At 38.6% G+C, this 16,492-nt stretch overlaps 1 protein-coding gene across 1 annotated transcript in view; it reads left to right on the top strand.

Annotated features, from left to right (window-relative positions):
* The window catches only part of LOC121314914 (ER membrane protein complex subunit 2), a 48,173-nt gene that overhangs the window by 13,654 nt on the left and 18,027 nt on the right, over window positions 1-16,492 (top strand). The window contains exons 5-7 of the mRNA XM_041248659.1: window positions 21-78; window positions 13,462-13,547; window positions 13,682-13,741. Of these exons, the coding sequence (XP_041104593.1) occupies window positions 21-78; window positions 13,462-13,547; window positions 13,682-13,741 (204 nt within the window). The remainder of the gene's footprint in view (window positions 1-20; window positions 79-13,461; window positions 13,548-13,681; window positions 13,742-16,492) is intronic.

Here is a 16,492-nt window from a genome sequence, read left to right as displayed (position 1 = left end):
TTTTTTTTTTCCCATTACAGGTATGATGAAGCCTTCAAAATGTACAATGACATATTACAAGATGATTCGACCAATACAGTAAGGAAGCACCTTTTTTGTTTGTTTTAATATTGGACCTATTGTGTGTTCTTAAATTGCAGTTAATTAAAACTGTACAACTACCAACATTCTGGAAATACACTGTTTTTAAAATTTGCTTCAAGCATATATTTTTATTGTCCTCTTACCATCAGGTTTGGTTTATGATCCACTAAGGGGTAAATATTTAGTTTTCTAAAAACTACCCAAAGAAATGTCAAGATCCAAAAATGTTTTTAGTAGGCAAGTGAATCATTATCGGCACACAAACACATTGCATGTGCTGAGCTGATCACTGGTTTGTGGTACTGTAAGGGATGAGATATTAAACAGCTGAGCCGTGCTTTGATGAGGGCCAGTAGGCTGTGGACACATTTCAGGAAATGAGCTCTGACAGCCTTTTTCCTAGCCCTTGGTGGAGTGGAAGTCCACAACATATTTTATCAACACAGTTAACATTATTGGGTACATTTTTTTTTTTTTCTTTTTAACTTGTAATTTGTCAAAAAAAGTCAGACACAAATTGGAGGTTCTACAGATTTTGGCTTTGTGGTTGAAATAACAACCCTGCATTGTGATTACTGTACTTTCTCCATAACTGTCCAGTAATCTGTTGCTTACACATTTTAGTGAAATGTTCAATTTATGAATGGTACTTTTTGTATTCATTTGAAAACAATAATCAATCAGCTAGTAATTGATTTTCAGTAATTGTTTTGAACAAGAGATGTTTATCGCTAATGTAAACACTACAGGAATCTTTTTTTGCATTCCAGATTAAAAAAAACAAACAAACAAGAAAACATTTAGTTACTGTTAGTTTTATTCAGACATAATGTAACTTCTGATTGTTTCCATAGACATGTGGCCGTGCAAGAAAAAAGACATGTTTTAGGGTTTCAAACAGAAACCGTGGCCTTATTTGCTTTGGCACCCCTCTAGACATTGAACAGTTTCTCCTGGTGTGCTGACACACGGAGTTGCTTAGATACATTAAACATTTTCGCTAGGTTGGCAAGTGCTGTAAGTCAAGCATAGACATTTGTTCTCATAACCAATGTGAATCATATACTGCACTGGCTGTCCGATTCAAACAAACAGATGCTTGCTGACAAAGTCAATAAACTGTTCAAGAATACAGTTACCTTCTATTCTCTTCCACTGTGGTAAATTAGTTGCTGTGTGAAGGTCAGCTGTGGCGCTGTGCTGTTTTGATCTGTTGCTAGCCCTTATCCTTTAATTATAACCTCTTGTTTATTTGATATGTTTCTTTAGGGTAAGAGGAGGTACTTTTTTGTTATTATAAAAGCGGTGATAGTGCTTTTGATAGAGTTTTTAAAATAAGAGAGCTTGTTTTTATTGCCTTCAGTTTCCATCACCTGAACACTAGGTTTGAACAACAGGAAAATGTAACATCTTAACTAATGTCTTGGACTGATTTCAATTTATTTAGGTTTAAAGTTTGAGTCTTTTTTTAAATTTATTTATTTTATTTTATGTATTCTCCACTGCTTGTGACCAACTTGTTATGGATATGGATATAAATATGAAATTAGTTAGATTAACTAATGTATAAATATGAAATAAGAGTTAGATTAACTAATGTAATCTGCTTGTTTAAATTTACTTTGCATCATTTTCTGATTCAGAGAGCTCTGAGGCCAGTGTGTACTTTAAATGTTAGCTGGCGTAGTTCAGGGGGCGTACAGCAGGGGGCTTCCAATTTCCTGTCAATTAGTACCTATTTTCTATTTAAGCCCTGATCACTTGCACCTTCGCTGTCTAGCGTTTCGTTTTTGTAGCAAACGCTCAGACGCCGTCTTTTCGTGCTTCACTGCTAATCTACACTTCGTTGCCTTTCACTGGAGGTCAGTTCTCTGTGCAGCGCTCCCAAGGTATTATCAAATATTTTCCTACCTGCTCCGGTGCTGCTTCTCATCATTCAGCTTCTCCATTCGGCTGCAGGAGCTCCAGCGTTAGCAGCTTCATTTCTCAACTCGTCTGCGTCTTTATTAGACAGACTGGCCCTCCACTAAAACCTCTAAAGCTCCTTCAACAAGACATCAACATTCCCGTCGTCAGCGTTTACCTTGCCATAATTCCGCTTTTTAATCCACCACAAAGATCCTTTACTCTTCACTTGCAATCAAGCGCCCCTCATCCGCTCCCAGAGCCAGCACAAATTACCGTTCCTTCAATAAGATCCTGCCCTGGATTTCTAGTAGCTACGTTCAAAATTTTAAAGACCTATCCAGTCAATTTCATACTCCATTTCAACGCGTGGCGGCTTGTGCTTTTCAACTGGTCACAACATGCTCCAACAACACTGCTGTTCTGCAACTTTTCCACCGGCGCCTCTCAGTCGGTGGCTACCACGGCAACCCCCTCATTGCGTGACTGCGGGGAGTGGTAAGTCGCCATGGTGACCAGGCAGCTTCATCCGCACTGCGAGCTCCGTGCCTCAGTACTGCAATCTTCTGGCTTGCTGCTGCTGCGGTTTCACAATCTGCGAGGGCTTGTTCAACTCGCTGAATTGTGACATCTAAATACCGTGTTAATGTATTTATATACGTGACTAACTGTCCTAAAACATGTAACGAAGATATTCAAATCTAAAAGAATACGCAATTGTTGTTCTACACCGACAAGGATTTTAATCACAATAACCAAATATATTCTACCGGGCTTCACTCAAGCCAATGGTTAATTCTAATCATAACCGCTAGATGGCAGTACAACACTACAAATTTTATACAGTCGCTAAGCCGATTTGCTATCATTGTGAAGCTTGCACGCTCCAGCTTTTCTATTCATTCCTGCAGTTTGTTGTCACTCCGAGGGATTCGCAGGAGTCCCCCTCCTCCTCAACCTTTTGTAGCAACTGACGTTCTCCAATTTCAGCTCTTCCCCTCTTCAAGGACCTGGTCATGAAGCAACCTTACTCGGCTGTTTTTGAGATGCTCAGTATCTACCATCATAGTAATATCTTGCTTCCCTGCATCACTCATCCATTCCTGTGACTTATTCCTGTTCCCAGATTCGTGTTTCCTCATCTGGCGCTGCTCCTCCAATTCGACCAGCTTCATCAGTCATCATTTCATCAACGCTAGCTGCTTGTCAGTCATGGAACCATGTCCTACAATTTATCAACGTTCCAGTCAATGTCCTCCTACCCCCAATAGACAATAAACTGCTCCCGACCAATCAATAGGTTTTGCAGACGCCTCGGAGCAACACATTCTTCATCCTCTCTGGTTCTGCAGTGGTCTCAAATCTCTGCAATCTTCATCTCTGCCCAAAAGCAGCCCCATCTCTGGCTCCATCTAAATCTGCCTTAACACTGAAAGACCAATATCTACTGCATTCAGCAGAACCCTACTCTCTGGAGCAGACCACCGCACTCTACCGATGGTAGTCCTCCGTTCTCTATTGCAGATCTCTGATTCAGCAGATCTCTCCTCTCACAGCTGGGCCTCTGGCCACTACTGACAGCACTCCATTGTTTTCTTCCTCAGACCTCTGCTCTGTTCAGCAGATCAGAGGTCAGATGACTGTTAATCACTCCTCACTACAGCAGATCTCCACTCCCTCTTCAGATCAGCTCACAACTGCAGCTGCAAAAGTCGCTCTAGTTTACTGTTTAAATCTGCAGCTGCACTTCTCCAGAGCCTACAATGCTCCAGCCTTTCTCCAATATGCAGATCGTGGCAGCATTCCCACAATCAAGCCTAACGCTAATCCCCATCTAATCAAAATACGGGGCACTTCCTCAGGAATCCTGTTCATTTCTCCACTCATCCTCCCAAATGTTACAGCTTCAATACTTGATTTGAGACGTGGTACGAGACTGGAAATCTGTCTTGATTATGAGCTAAGGATTTCCACTATTAAGAGAATAACTGGCGTTGCGAAACCCAAATCTCTGAATGTGAATTTACCTTTTCCATTTCAAGCAGACATGACAGTAGCAAACCGCTGATCGATCCTGTATTAACTAACACATAGAAAGGCGGCATCTCATCTCTGCCCTCATTTCTAGACGCAAAGGCGCCATGCTTCCCCAGTAGCCGATTCATGTTCGTTCAGTCCAGCTGCCACCTCAGCCTTCAGTTCCAGCTCTCTGTCTTCCACTACTTTCGGTATCCAAGTTCAGTCAGTTGGTCCCATTTGCTTCCACAACCCTCATCCAGAATCCTCAGCTTCTCCAGATGCTATTTGACTAAATACTACTCTCAGTAACCTCCTTCAGTCTGCTCAGCATTACATGTCTGCAGCCCTCCACCTTCTTCAAGAGCTCCTATTTTACAGCCTGCTCAGTGTCTTCAATCCTCTGCACCCAGATTCAAATAATCATAGCCCTTCAATCAAAACCTGGCTCTCATGGATTCTCTAACTCCCTCCAGTCTCTCCATATCAGCATTCCGTCTGACCCTCTGTGGGATTCTTAAGAGCTTTCCCACCTGCCTCACCTTCCTGTCTGTCAATATCAACATATATTCTCCATTTGCTAATTTCCACTCTTCAGAAAAGCCGCTTCTCCCCCTACAATGATTTACCCATGGAGATCAGCTGCCTCTCGGCCACCTTCCATGCTTACTCCATCACTTGGCTGCATACCTCAAGACGGATCAATTCGGCGCGGTCGGTCCACTCACCTGTCAAGTATCAAGTCCCCTATCTCCCTTTTCAAGCTATCTCCACAGCAGGAACCCCCCCACCCCCCCCCCCCCCCCCTTCTCAGACCATCTGTTCATTGATTCCTCTCCTATCATCACTCACCTCGCCTTCAAGCAGACCTCCCTCCATTCCTCCACCCTTTCCTCCAGAGCAGGCCTCCCTCCTCGCCTACTCGCATGGCTCCCTCCTCTCCACCCTCGCCTCCAGAGCAGGCCTCCCTCCTTGCCTCCTCGCATGACTCCCTCCTCTCCTCCCTCGCCTCCGAGCAGGCCTCCCTCCTCGACTCCATCCTCACCTCCTCGAAGGCCTCCCTCCTCTCCACCCTTGCCTCCAGAGCAGGCCTCCCTACTCGACTCTCAAATGCTCGCTGAATTGCTGGCTACTCATGCTCGAGTCTCATACTAACCTCTATGCCTTGTTCTTATCTCAGGTCCCAGGCAGTGTGAAGTCTCGGCCAATTGGGGGTCTAACGAGCGCCCCTTTACAGAAGTCTCAGACGCTGGTTACCTCTCCCTCTCTGTCTCCTTTCGTGTCCCGGTCTTCCGGGACAGTCATCCTCTGAGGGGCGGCTCTCCGAGTCATAACCCTGATATGTGTTTTCGGCCCTGGGCTCGTGTCTGAATCGCCGCCCTCAGTCAGTGACCATCCTTCTATCCGGTTTCGGTTGCTGGGTCCTTCGCCCCTAGGTTGTGTTGGCATCGCTGCCCTCAGTCAGTGGCCACCTTCTATCCTAGCTTCCATGTCCCGCTTCGCTGGTTTGCTACTAGAGTGGGTCTCGCCTGCTCGTCTATCCTAGGTCCGGTCCTTTACAGCCGGCACTCTGTCCTACTTACTGCTCCCTTCTGCTGCTTCTGCCCTATCCCAACCCCACCCCACCCCCAGCTTACGCCCCGTGAAACTATAGAAAAAAATTATATATATCTTAGCAAGATTACATTAGGTAAGATAACATTTGTTGTTTCATACCCATACCAAGTTGCTGTTTTGAAATCATAAATATGCAAAATGACAAATAACCGTAAAATTAATCAAATTTCAAAGTAAAACTGAACTCAATCCTTAAATTCCATTTAAGTGTGTAAAAAATGCTTATTCACAAAAGCTATGAGTTTCCAGTTTGAGCTAGCTTGCTTTTAGAAGTCTTGCTCTGTGTGGTATGAAACCATTCTTAACCAGCTAAATATACTTTAGGAATAGACTATGATGGTACAGATTGTGTCGTCAGTTCCAGAGCCCCGGGGAATCAAATCCACTGCTCTCAAGTCCACAAAGCACCACCCAAGCATGTTTTCTTCTATGCAACAAGATAGCAGATAGCTGGTCAGTACTGACAAGTGTACACAATTATAATAGCTAGAAATAATTGTAGACTTAGTGTAAAATACCCTGCCCTTTAAAATTTGAAAAAGTGGCATTGAATCTGTCTCATTTAAAAAATACCATTATGGTACCCTTCTGTTGTTTTTTGTTTGTTCCCCACCCCCATTTACCACAGTCTAGCAGTTGTCTTCAGTAATTATTTTGGGTAATAACTGCAAGCTACCGTTTTTTTTTTTTTTTTTTTTAATCCCTGGAAGAGTTGGACTAGTTTCCATAAGAATGGAGTTATGGTGAACCTCTTAATATACTAGTTGGCAGTTGTTATGGATTTGTTTATTTCCCTGGTTTGTAGTTTTACATCTTTAGTTGATGCAGCTTCAACGTGAAATAATTGTCTGCCAAAGTCGAGACTTGTGAGGCATTCCAGAAGAATCTCTGGATAAGATTTAAATGTGAGCTGTTGTAAATGCAGACACAAGAATTTTGTGGTTCCCTTTAACCAAATTTGCTGAATAGACAAAATGTCCAGGGTTTTCTACTATGTAAGGATCCAAAATTGTGGTACCATGATCTTTTTGTGTAAGGACTTGGGCCGAACTTTCGTTCCAGTACCTAGAGACGATGTGCTCAATTTTTAATTTTGCTTGATTTTAAAAGTGTTTAGCCTTCATTTGTTGGATTAATTAATTCCTGTCTTAACTGGTCAAAATTATTTAGTAAATGTTTGGCTGAGGTATTTAAGGAAATAGAAAGGTACTGTTTTCCATATGCCGAAAAAATATATTGCCAAAGAAAGAGAATAGATGTAGCAGCAAGTGAATAAAAATTTGCTTTTGGTTTGTCTAATGTTTATAACTGAAATAGTATGCTTTTTAATTGCTGTATTTTGTTGCAACCGAGCTCTAGATGGCAAATGATATAGTAAGACTGCACACACATTGGTACCATATTTGGTACACAGTTGTGTTCTGTGATTGTCGGTCAAAGTTAATGCTTCTGTGGCAGTTATTTTACAATGCTGCAGTTTTTGCACTGCTAAAGACTGATATCTCAGCCCATTTCAGGTAGTAACTTCTTTGCATGGTTATAAAACATGGTGACCATGACATATAGCTGCCATTTTGAGGTCACGTGATTCAGGTTTCTGGATTATAGAGACAGGATAGTCTGATCTGTTGTCTTAATACAGTATGGTACACAACTATATTCTATGCTTTTTTTATTGTTGCCCAGTAAAAGTGAACTGTTTCACTGATTTTTGTTTTAACCACTGGTCAGTTTTTCACGTTGTTTTCACACATCTATTTCACTTCATGTTTACAAACTGCCTCTGGGGATCTTCCAACATTTTTTTTGTGTGTGTATGAATTGTCTGCATGTAAGTTTTGCAGAAAAAAAGCGTGTTTCTAGTATTAAAACAAATATGATAGAGCTGTGCTTACTGAATGAGTAATACAGGAAGGTTAAAATTAAAGAAATACATAAATGGGTTCCATGTGTGTTTTTTTTTTTTTAATTATTTTATTTACCATAAACCTGTGACTTAATTACAGATGCAGCCTCTTGTGGTTCATTTATTGCTTTCAGTTTTTTAAACTAAAACTGCAATTGTTCTGGTGTTTATATTTTAATGTTCTGGAACATTAAAATATACATTTTGAACTGATTTAACTCTCTTGCAGGAGGATCTGCTAGTGATGTTTAAACATCTGGGTGCACTAACAGAACATCGGTCAAATCAGTTCAGAACTATTTCTAGATCTCGTAGTGCTTGAGAAGTAAATCTTAATATAGATTTATTCTAAAAATCAAACTAACTTACAGAACTGGAAACAATTATGGAAACACACTTCAATGAGTTATAGAGCTAATAAAATAAATCCACAAATATAACTTGTCATGGGCTTCCATTCGCTAGGTATCGCTTGTATTGTTTTGAAAGAGGCACATTATAGTTGGACTCGGAGTATGTCAATCATTTTGCGAATCATTTGGTTGGTTCGTGAAAGGAAAAGGTTGACAATTTCCATCTCCAGGTGAAATTACCTAGGCCATGTAGGTATGTATAACAGACTGTCTGAAAGTAAAGCATGCAAAGTAAGAGGTTTGTTGGCCCTGGGTGAAATTTTTCTTTGAAAACTGTGCATCTGAGACTTGCTTAGCAAATGGCAAGTGTACGATATGATTGTATTGAATTATTTAACATGCATTGTTTATTCATCATTAACTCAACATGCATGCAAAATAATAATTTACATCTGCAGTAATAGCTATTTTAGTGCTGGGACAAATATCCAAACAGATACTTATTTTTCATGTATTCGAAGACAAAAGAAAATATTAAATTACACAGTTGACAGAAATGAGAAATACGTAACACACTGCATTTTGCCTTGCACCGATTTACCACTTTGCCAGCATTTCCATGACAGTTTCCAAAATAGCAAGAGGAGGAATACTATGGGATTTAAAAACTTCAGGATTTTAAACAGAGTTCAGATTACGCAACTCTAGTTGCCAGTGCTTCTTCAGATTTGGAAAGTGTGTTTTCAGCAATTTAAGTGGTTTAATTAGTCTTCATTTTTTAAGCCTTTTAATTGAACGCTACATGACATTTGACTTATAATTTAATGGTGTGTGTAACTGTGTGTGTGTGTGTGTGTATATGTAATATATATATATATGTATAATATATAATATATATATATATATATATATATATATATATATATATATATATATATATATATATATAATTTTCTTATATAATAGTATGGTACAGTTTCAAATTCAAATTTTATATTGTCTCAAGACTATGACGAACTGCCTACTTTAATAAACATTTCCGTGGTGCTTCGAAGAAACAGAATAGAAGGAAGAGGTATGTTTACAATTTGGTATGAAGATATGAATTCAGAGAAATGCATATGAAACCTTAAATTCCCTATAGAAGATGCACATTTGAAAGTATGTTGTAGGACATTTACTTTATATATATATATATATATATATACACACACACACACACACACACACATATATAGTGTGTGTATATATATGACGAAGCACAGTTCAATTAATAAAGTATCAACATAACACAACATATTAACCCTTAGTGGTCTTTTTATTCAGCACCTGTGAGGCACGTCGGGTCCAATTTATTTTCACACGTGGTGTTTAAAGGTATTTTTCACTTTTAAACAGGTTTAAAAGGCACTGATATCAACAGGACACTCAGTACTGCATCTCCAGCCCAGCCCCACACCTTGTTCGCTGTTTGGATCACATACCTCTTCATAGTCGTTCATACTAATCACTCGTTTTATCACCAAACTATTCAATAATGCGGTCCAAGTCATTATTTTTTTTACCAAGTCATCATTATTTTATTACTATAACATCTCACAAGACTGTGAACATGAGTATATCTGTACATTTGTGTTAAGTACTCGCCCAGAGGACCACTGAGACGCAGACATGAACGAGTTTCACCCTGAACCTGGATCCAGCTGTATTTTTCACATACCTCTTTACAGACGTGCATACTGATAAGTCCTCTCCTCCGATCACTCGTTTTATCACCAAACTCCTCAATAATGTGATCTAAGTCATTATTTTATTACTATAACATCTCAAAAAGCTCTGCAAATGTCTGTGATATTCTTTGAGCGCTGGATGCAGAAGCAGCTTTCTCCTTTATGTCCGTGTTATCTCTGTGGTGCAAAGGGCTATAGGATATGCCCCTTTGTCTTCAGTGGAGTTCAGAGAAAAACCTGCGTTTTTCCGAGAAATCTCAGAAATACTGAGCAGCAGGCCAGAGAGAAACCTACCACGGATCTTGGATTTTATGGGACTTATGGCGATCTCCAGCCCGGAAAATAGCAAGGGCAATGCACTGAATACACTGACACTTGACGATGATGGGTCTGTCGTGAATGGTAATTATTTCTTCATCGTACAGCTTTCATTAAAATGATAAAATTTGATATAAAAATAAACATTTCAGATTATAGCTTAGATTGTAAATCTCAATATTGATAAATAATGCATACAATGTTGCATATTCAGTCACCATTAATATAATAGTCTGTATTGTGACTAATTAAAATTTAAAACTACCCTCGAATTCCTGGCTAACAAACGAACCTTCGACCACAACCCTAGTTTGTATACCTGAATTTCAGCTAAATGTAAAACTGAATCTGCACAGCTGGCGATTTGAACCTTGTATCCTTGTCTGTGCTTTTGTGTAAAACCATTTAATTGGCTAAGAAAGCAGACAACAAAAGTGTAGCTAAACCAAATGCAGTCATTTCTGTCATCGGGTGTTAAATCATGAGAGGTTTCACTAAACCAGTTGTCCAGAGTTTGGAGAATTTTGTGCATATCTGTGCATGATTTGGCTTCAATACATGTCATGCACACAGACCATTTGTCTGATGTTAGTTTAAATCTCCAGTATAAATATTCAACAGCAATCGAGTGGTGGCATAGATAAAACAGATGTGAGGTAAGCTGCGGTGCGTACTAGTTTTTTATTGATCTAAAAATTTAGAATGATGGGCTCTTGCAGTTATCAAAGACTTCTAAGATGTCAGTTTCTTGGTCTTATGGGGTGATTTCAGCAGCCTATATCCAGCATTTTATAATACCAGGGAATCCACCTGAATTACATCAACTGCTTATTTTAGGTAGGTAATACTGGGATAACCCAAGCTACTGTATTACTTATCACAGCAGAGTATAAGTTGATCATATAAACCCTTTCATTTGGTTGGTCCAGTACAGTTGACCTGTTTGTGTCATATTTTAACTAAAGAAATATGAGCGTTATAAGATCAGGCTTTATACTGTCTGGCACGACAAACAAGATTTACAAAGTAATAATCACAGTAAATTAGAATTTAAGGTACTTTTAATAACCAAAGAAGTAACATGTTATACATTCCATAGTGTTACATTGTCATTAGACACATTTGTATCAGTTACTGTTCAAGATGTTTATATAACTGAATTACAATGCATTGGTTGCACGGTTATTAAGACCACTTCAAATGAAGATTTACAATTTCAAAAAAAATAAATAAATGCCCTCTTTTCCATAGAAGTGATTTGTGGTATTAGGTAAAAGCTGAAAAACCTAGGGGAAAAGAATGAATATTTATAAAACATAGAGTAGGATTAAATGACTGGGGAAAGCATATGTGGTTAACCCCTTAAGAACTATTTGTGGTTATTTCAGAGCACAAACTTGTATTTTCCTCTTTTTTTCCCCACTTTCATTGCTTTTAAAGTCTGTAATTTTAAAACCACATTGACTGACAAGAATTTTAATGAGTCGCTTATCAGAGCTTTTTTATTTACTTTTGTTTTCTTAAACTTTTAATTAAATGTAGATAATATATATTTTTACAAAGTACATTTTGTTTACTACTTGTTGATGGTAAGAATTACAAATGGTTTGTGGAGGGAAAAGAAAAACACAAGATGTACAAAATAAAAGCCCCAACACAAAATAAGACATTCAAATAAGACAGACACTCCCTGCCATTTATTTTTTTTTTTTTTTAAATTCTGTGCATTTTAAAGCTGAAACTTCCAGTTATGCCACATTGTGTGTCTACGGGGGTGTGGTTGTTTACACTGGTGGGCCAGGCAAGCAAGAACGGGGGGCAGTAATGATGATCCCTGATGTTAGGGTAAGTAATGTGGAACCTCAAAAGACATTCTACTCAAATCAAAATCACTTCTGGATCCACTGCCATGAATTCTATAGTTTATGACATGCTGAGTTTAGTTAAGATAGTTAATTTAGAAATTATACCTAAATCCAATGACTGCAGTATATAGGTAACAGATTGCATTCATTTAGAAGTGGGTGTCTTTGATTTAACTAAGATGTATGTTTAGCCCTGTAGTTGATCTTTGAGAACAGAAGACCTTTTATATATTTAGTCTGTTTGAATATATTTCTTTATTTGATGTGGGTAGGTGGTATATTACATAGATTTTGTCTTTCATGCAGTTTGTTGTATTCAGTTATAAATGTGCCTCTCTTTGTGGGCTCCCAAGTGGCGCATCCAGCAAAGGCACTCTAGGTGGATGTGCCCTATAGCCTGGCGAGTCCAGGCTATGTCGCAGACGACCGTGACCAGGAGTTCCTAGGGGGCAGCGTACAATTGACCGAGCGCTGCCCGGGTAGGGAGCGCTTAGGTCGGCATGGAATCCACGGCTCACCGCTCAGCAGTGACCCCTGTGGCCAATAGGGCACCTGCATGTGGTTCTGCAGTGGAGCTTCCAGATCTGTGTTGTCCTCCAGCACTAGATCTGGTGGCCTCGCTGTGGATCCGCAGCGCGAAAAATGACGGATTGGCAAGAGCAGCTTTCGGAGGACACATGCTCCAGCCTCCGTTCCCCGAGTCGGCGAGGTGGTTGTGAGCGGTCAGCCGAGGATACAGATAATAATTGGGGCATACCAAATTGGGGAGAAAAAACCGGGGTAAAAAATTGGAGGACTAAATTTATTAAAAAGATATGTGTGTCTCTTTGTAATAATCATTATATTTGTAAATAATCTTTTTCATTGTAATATGTAATTTATTTCGACTAATGTAATATTGATCATTTGGATAGCATCAGAATAAGCAATATAATGTGTTTACAGTATATTGGAGAACTAATAAGAGCTCCTGAACATTACAGTGATACTACACATTAGGGCAAAAGTGCCCTCCTCTGGTGGATAGAAATAAAAAACTTTTATGTGACTGCACGTGAGGGAAAACTGCTAGTGATGATTATAATACATGCATAGAGCACTTATCTGTTTTTTCTGTAACATACACAATACTGAGTGCGCTAAGCTAGTCTTCATTATTTTTGTTAAGAATAATATGGCATTTTTTATTACTTTGTTATGTGAAAAGGTAAGTTTTTTAAATACAAACCTACTTTTCAGTCTGCCCTTGGTATCATGAGCAACAGGATGTAAAAACAGCGCAATAAAAACAAAGGTGCCAGTGAGAGACTCTCTAATCCTACTCGATACTCTGTCCTTGAGATGTAAATTTTATGAATGACAGAAAAACATTAGGGATGGATAAGGATTAGGCTCCCCTGCTGTTTTTTTAATTATTTGAATCCGGACAGTCATTTATCAGGATGAAATTATGTGTGCCCTCTTTGCAACGAAAGCACAGCATAGGTAACATGATTGCGAAGGGAGTTTTTACAACTCCCTGTGGGATGTCTGGGGGAATGTGTGCAAACCCCAGTCCGCAGTGGAATTCCAATGGCATTGAGATAATAATTTGCAGTCATTACCCTTTTTTTTAACAAACACTTGAGGAATTGAGACTTTAATCCTCTATTAATGTCAATCCACAGGCTGCAAGGAAGCGTAAGATTGCCATTCTCAAAGCCCAAGGAAAAAGCACAGAGGCCATCCGGGAGCTGAATGAGTATCTGGAGCAGTGAGTGTTTTACAAGAGGATTGAACTACGCCTTCTGATAAACCCATTTTAATTAAAATGGAATTTGCATTTTATTTACACCCCCTTTCTCCCATGCCGGTCATTTCTAAGACTTGTCCCTTTCTGTTTTACAGATTTGTTGGGGACCAGGAGGCTTGGCATGAACTAGCAGAGCTTTACATCAACGAGCATGAGTACTTATGTTTCATATATTTCTCTAATTGCGGTGACTTTTTCCTTTACGTTATTTTCACATTAATTGAAGTTAGTCTTTCAAAACATCACAGGTATTTGGGAGTTAGATTTCTGAGAGACATTTGAGTAGATCAGTTCTTTGTCTGATGGACTGCAGTGCATAATCGTAACTTCTGATGCTCTGAACCAAAGACACATAAGACTTGTATGTTGTCTGATTATGCAACAACTATGCATAAACAGATATTTAAAAAAAAAAAAAAAGTTTATATAGTCCAGTCTTTTTAGGTGATGTGCATTTTTTTGTTCATTTTTTACTCTGTATGGATTTTTCATAATAGTTTATGAGTATTAAAGTTTTTAATCCTGAATTTGCTAGAACAACTTCTCTAGTGTAGCTGGCCTGTGTTGGTTTTATTGGTTTGGACATTCTAATGAAAAAAAAAAAAAACCTTTAAAAGACATACAACTTTTGTGAAAGTCCTCTTTAAAAATCACTAAGTTTTTACAGGTTGTTTTTTCAGCCCCACAACAATGCTGAACAGCTTGATTCAAGCAGGTTGTTAGAAAAATACAATAGGGCATGAAATGCCAAGCTCTGCTGGAGCCATAGTGGGCATTGTCCTGGTTTGTTTCAAGGAATCGGAGCTTAATAGGATTTGAATGTAAGACTCTCACACTTCTAGGATGAAAAAAAAACTTCCCATATTCCTGCTGATAACTCAGTTGCTAGGGTAATTGTCTCGGAGACAAGTGTGCTAGAAAAATAATTTAGTTTGTGTCACTTTTTATCCCTTGTTATTGTTTAGAGCTAAGAATTAGGAGTAAAGGTCTTGAGCAGTGCACAGTCTGTCACCCTGGTAAGAAAGCTATAGCCCTAAGAATGTTGACCATAGTAAGAACCTGATTATTGGATATTTCATGTTTTTGTTAGTTTTTATTGCTGTAGTGGCAGGAGGAAATCCCAGTGTGAGAGGATTAGCTCACAGCTTAGTGAAGGTTTTCTAATATTGCAGCATTAGTTATCTATCTAAAGGCCCAATCTAAAGGCATGTCATTTTTTGTCACAAACTTTTCTTTCCTGCTCAGATTGTACCACATTATCTCTTCCCTTTTCCATAGAGAGAGCAGTACAGACAATATTCCCAAGAGAAGCTGGGAGCCCTTTCCAAGCCAGCAAAAATATTGTCTGGCTAAAGGAGAAACAAACAGCCCACTAACATAAAAGAACGAGCGGAGCTAAATAAACGATGCAGATTCAATGTTTTGCTTGCCATGGTTTCAACACTGAGAATCCCAAGGTTGAGATTTATTAGTTTCAGTGCAAGAGGAAATAATACAAAAATATGAGATATGGCTTTTGCAGTAAAGTGCAAGTTCAGCTATAGTAGATATCCTATAAATCTGATCATTTAGAAGCTTCCTTAAGCTACTATTCTGTACCGTAAATTGCTGTTTTTGTTGAAGTCTTTTCCCAAGAAGGGGTTAAGTAGTTACAATTTGAAGTTTATTAAGATGGTTAGTATATAAAGTTTTATTTGTTCCGTGTGCTGACAGAATCTGCAGAGTATTTGAAGTGCTGTTCCACAGATAAATTACATTGAACAGCTAAAACTGTTGAACAAGAACATCTGAAAGTATTTATGAAAAAGGAAGCAGTAATTGTAAGCAGCCTTCAGTCTTCAGAAAAGTCTGAGCAGATCTGGTCTCTTGAACCTTTCTTTACTTTGAAGTCAGTTAAATAGACATTAAGTGGACTAATGGCAACTTCATTGCATGCACTTTAATAAGGTGTTCGTTCCTGTCCTGGTGAAGTACAGACGTTTGTTTGAAATTTTATTTGCACACTGATAAGATTACGTATGGCTAAGTATTACACATTGTAAATTCCCTTTTTTAGTAATGCAGAACTGTGTGAGGTCACACACACGATCCTACAATTTGCTGGGAATGTGTCTTTATGAAGGTTAACTGTATTTATATTCCACACAGTAGCAATAAAGTACAGCAGAGTGTGGTCTGATTAAGAACAGACAGTGACCTAATAAAACCCCTATGAAAGAAAACTCAAACAAGTACATTCAAATCAGCTTATTTTGTGCAATTACATTTTACACTTTCCAGATAGCACAAAAATCCAGTTTAACTCTGTCTTTATCGTAAAAGTGTTAAAATGGAAATCAAAGGAAATATTTTTTTGTAATTGAGGTACCAATAAATGTTTTAGCGGTCACATCATGAACTGAGGTGTGACTGTTGGTTTCTAGCATTGTATGCATAGCATTATGGTAATAACCTTAGTCTGGCCTCAAAAGCATAGCGTTTGTGAGGAATAAAAGGTCAGTGCTCTGTAGGGTTTGAACTCCTTTGGGAACTGTAATGCACAGACCTTTGGAAGTGACATTAGTTGACCAGTTAGTCAATATTTTACATGTAAAATAACTGAATGTTTGATATAATGGTGTGTGGGTATAGTAAATCATATAATTATATGGTTATAGTTTTATTCTGCATAAACATATTGGCTTTCTCTGCCTATTGGGTTGTATATTGACCCCATATTGTGTTTTTTTTAAAGAAGTTTTTAGAATCACACTATTGAAAATAAACAGCAGACAATATGCTATGTCTTGAATAAGCTGGTATCACAATAAATACATAATGGCTGAATTTTAGCACACCAGTTAATCTTATTAGACTTTCAGGGTTCTATCCAGCCTCCACATCAGGAAAGAGGAGTGTTCCATTTG

This window comes from Polyodon spathula, chromosome 4, assembly GCF_017654505.1.
Source record: "Polyodon spathula isolate WHYD16114869_AA chromosome 4, ASM1765450v1, whole genome shotgun sequence".
Classification (NCBI taxonomy): Eukaryota; Metazoa; Chordata; class Actinopteri; order Acipenseriformes; family Polyodontidae; genus Polyodon; species Polyodon spathula.
The sequence above is the reverse complement of the archived record's forward strand: the minus strand, read 5'-3'. Positions and strand labels throughout refer to the sequence as shown.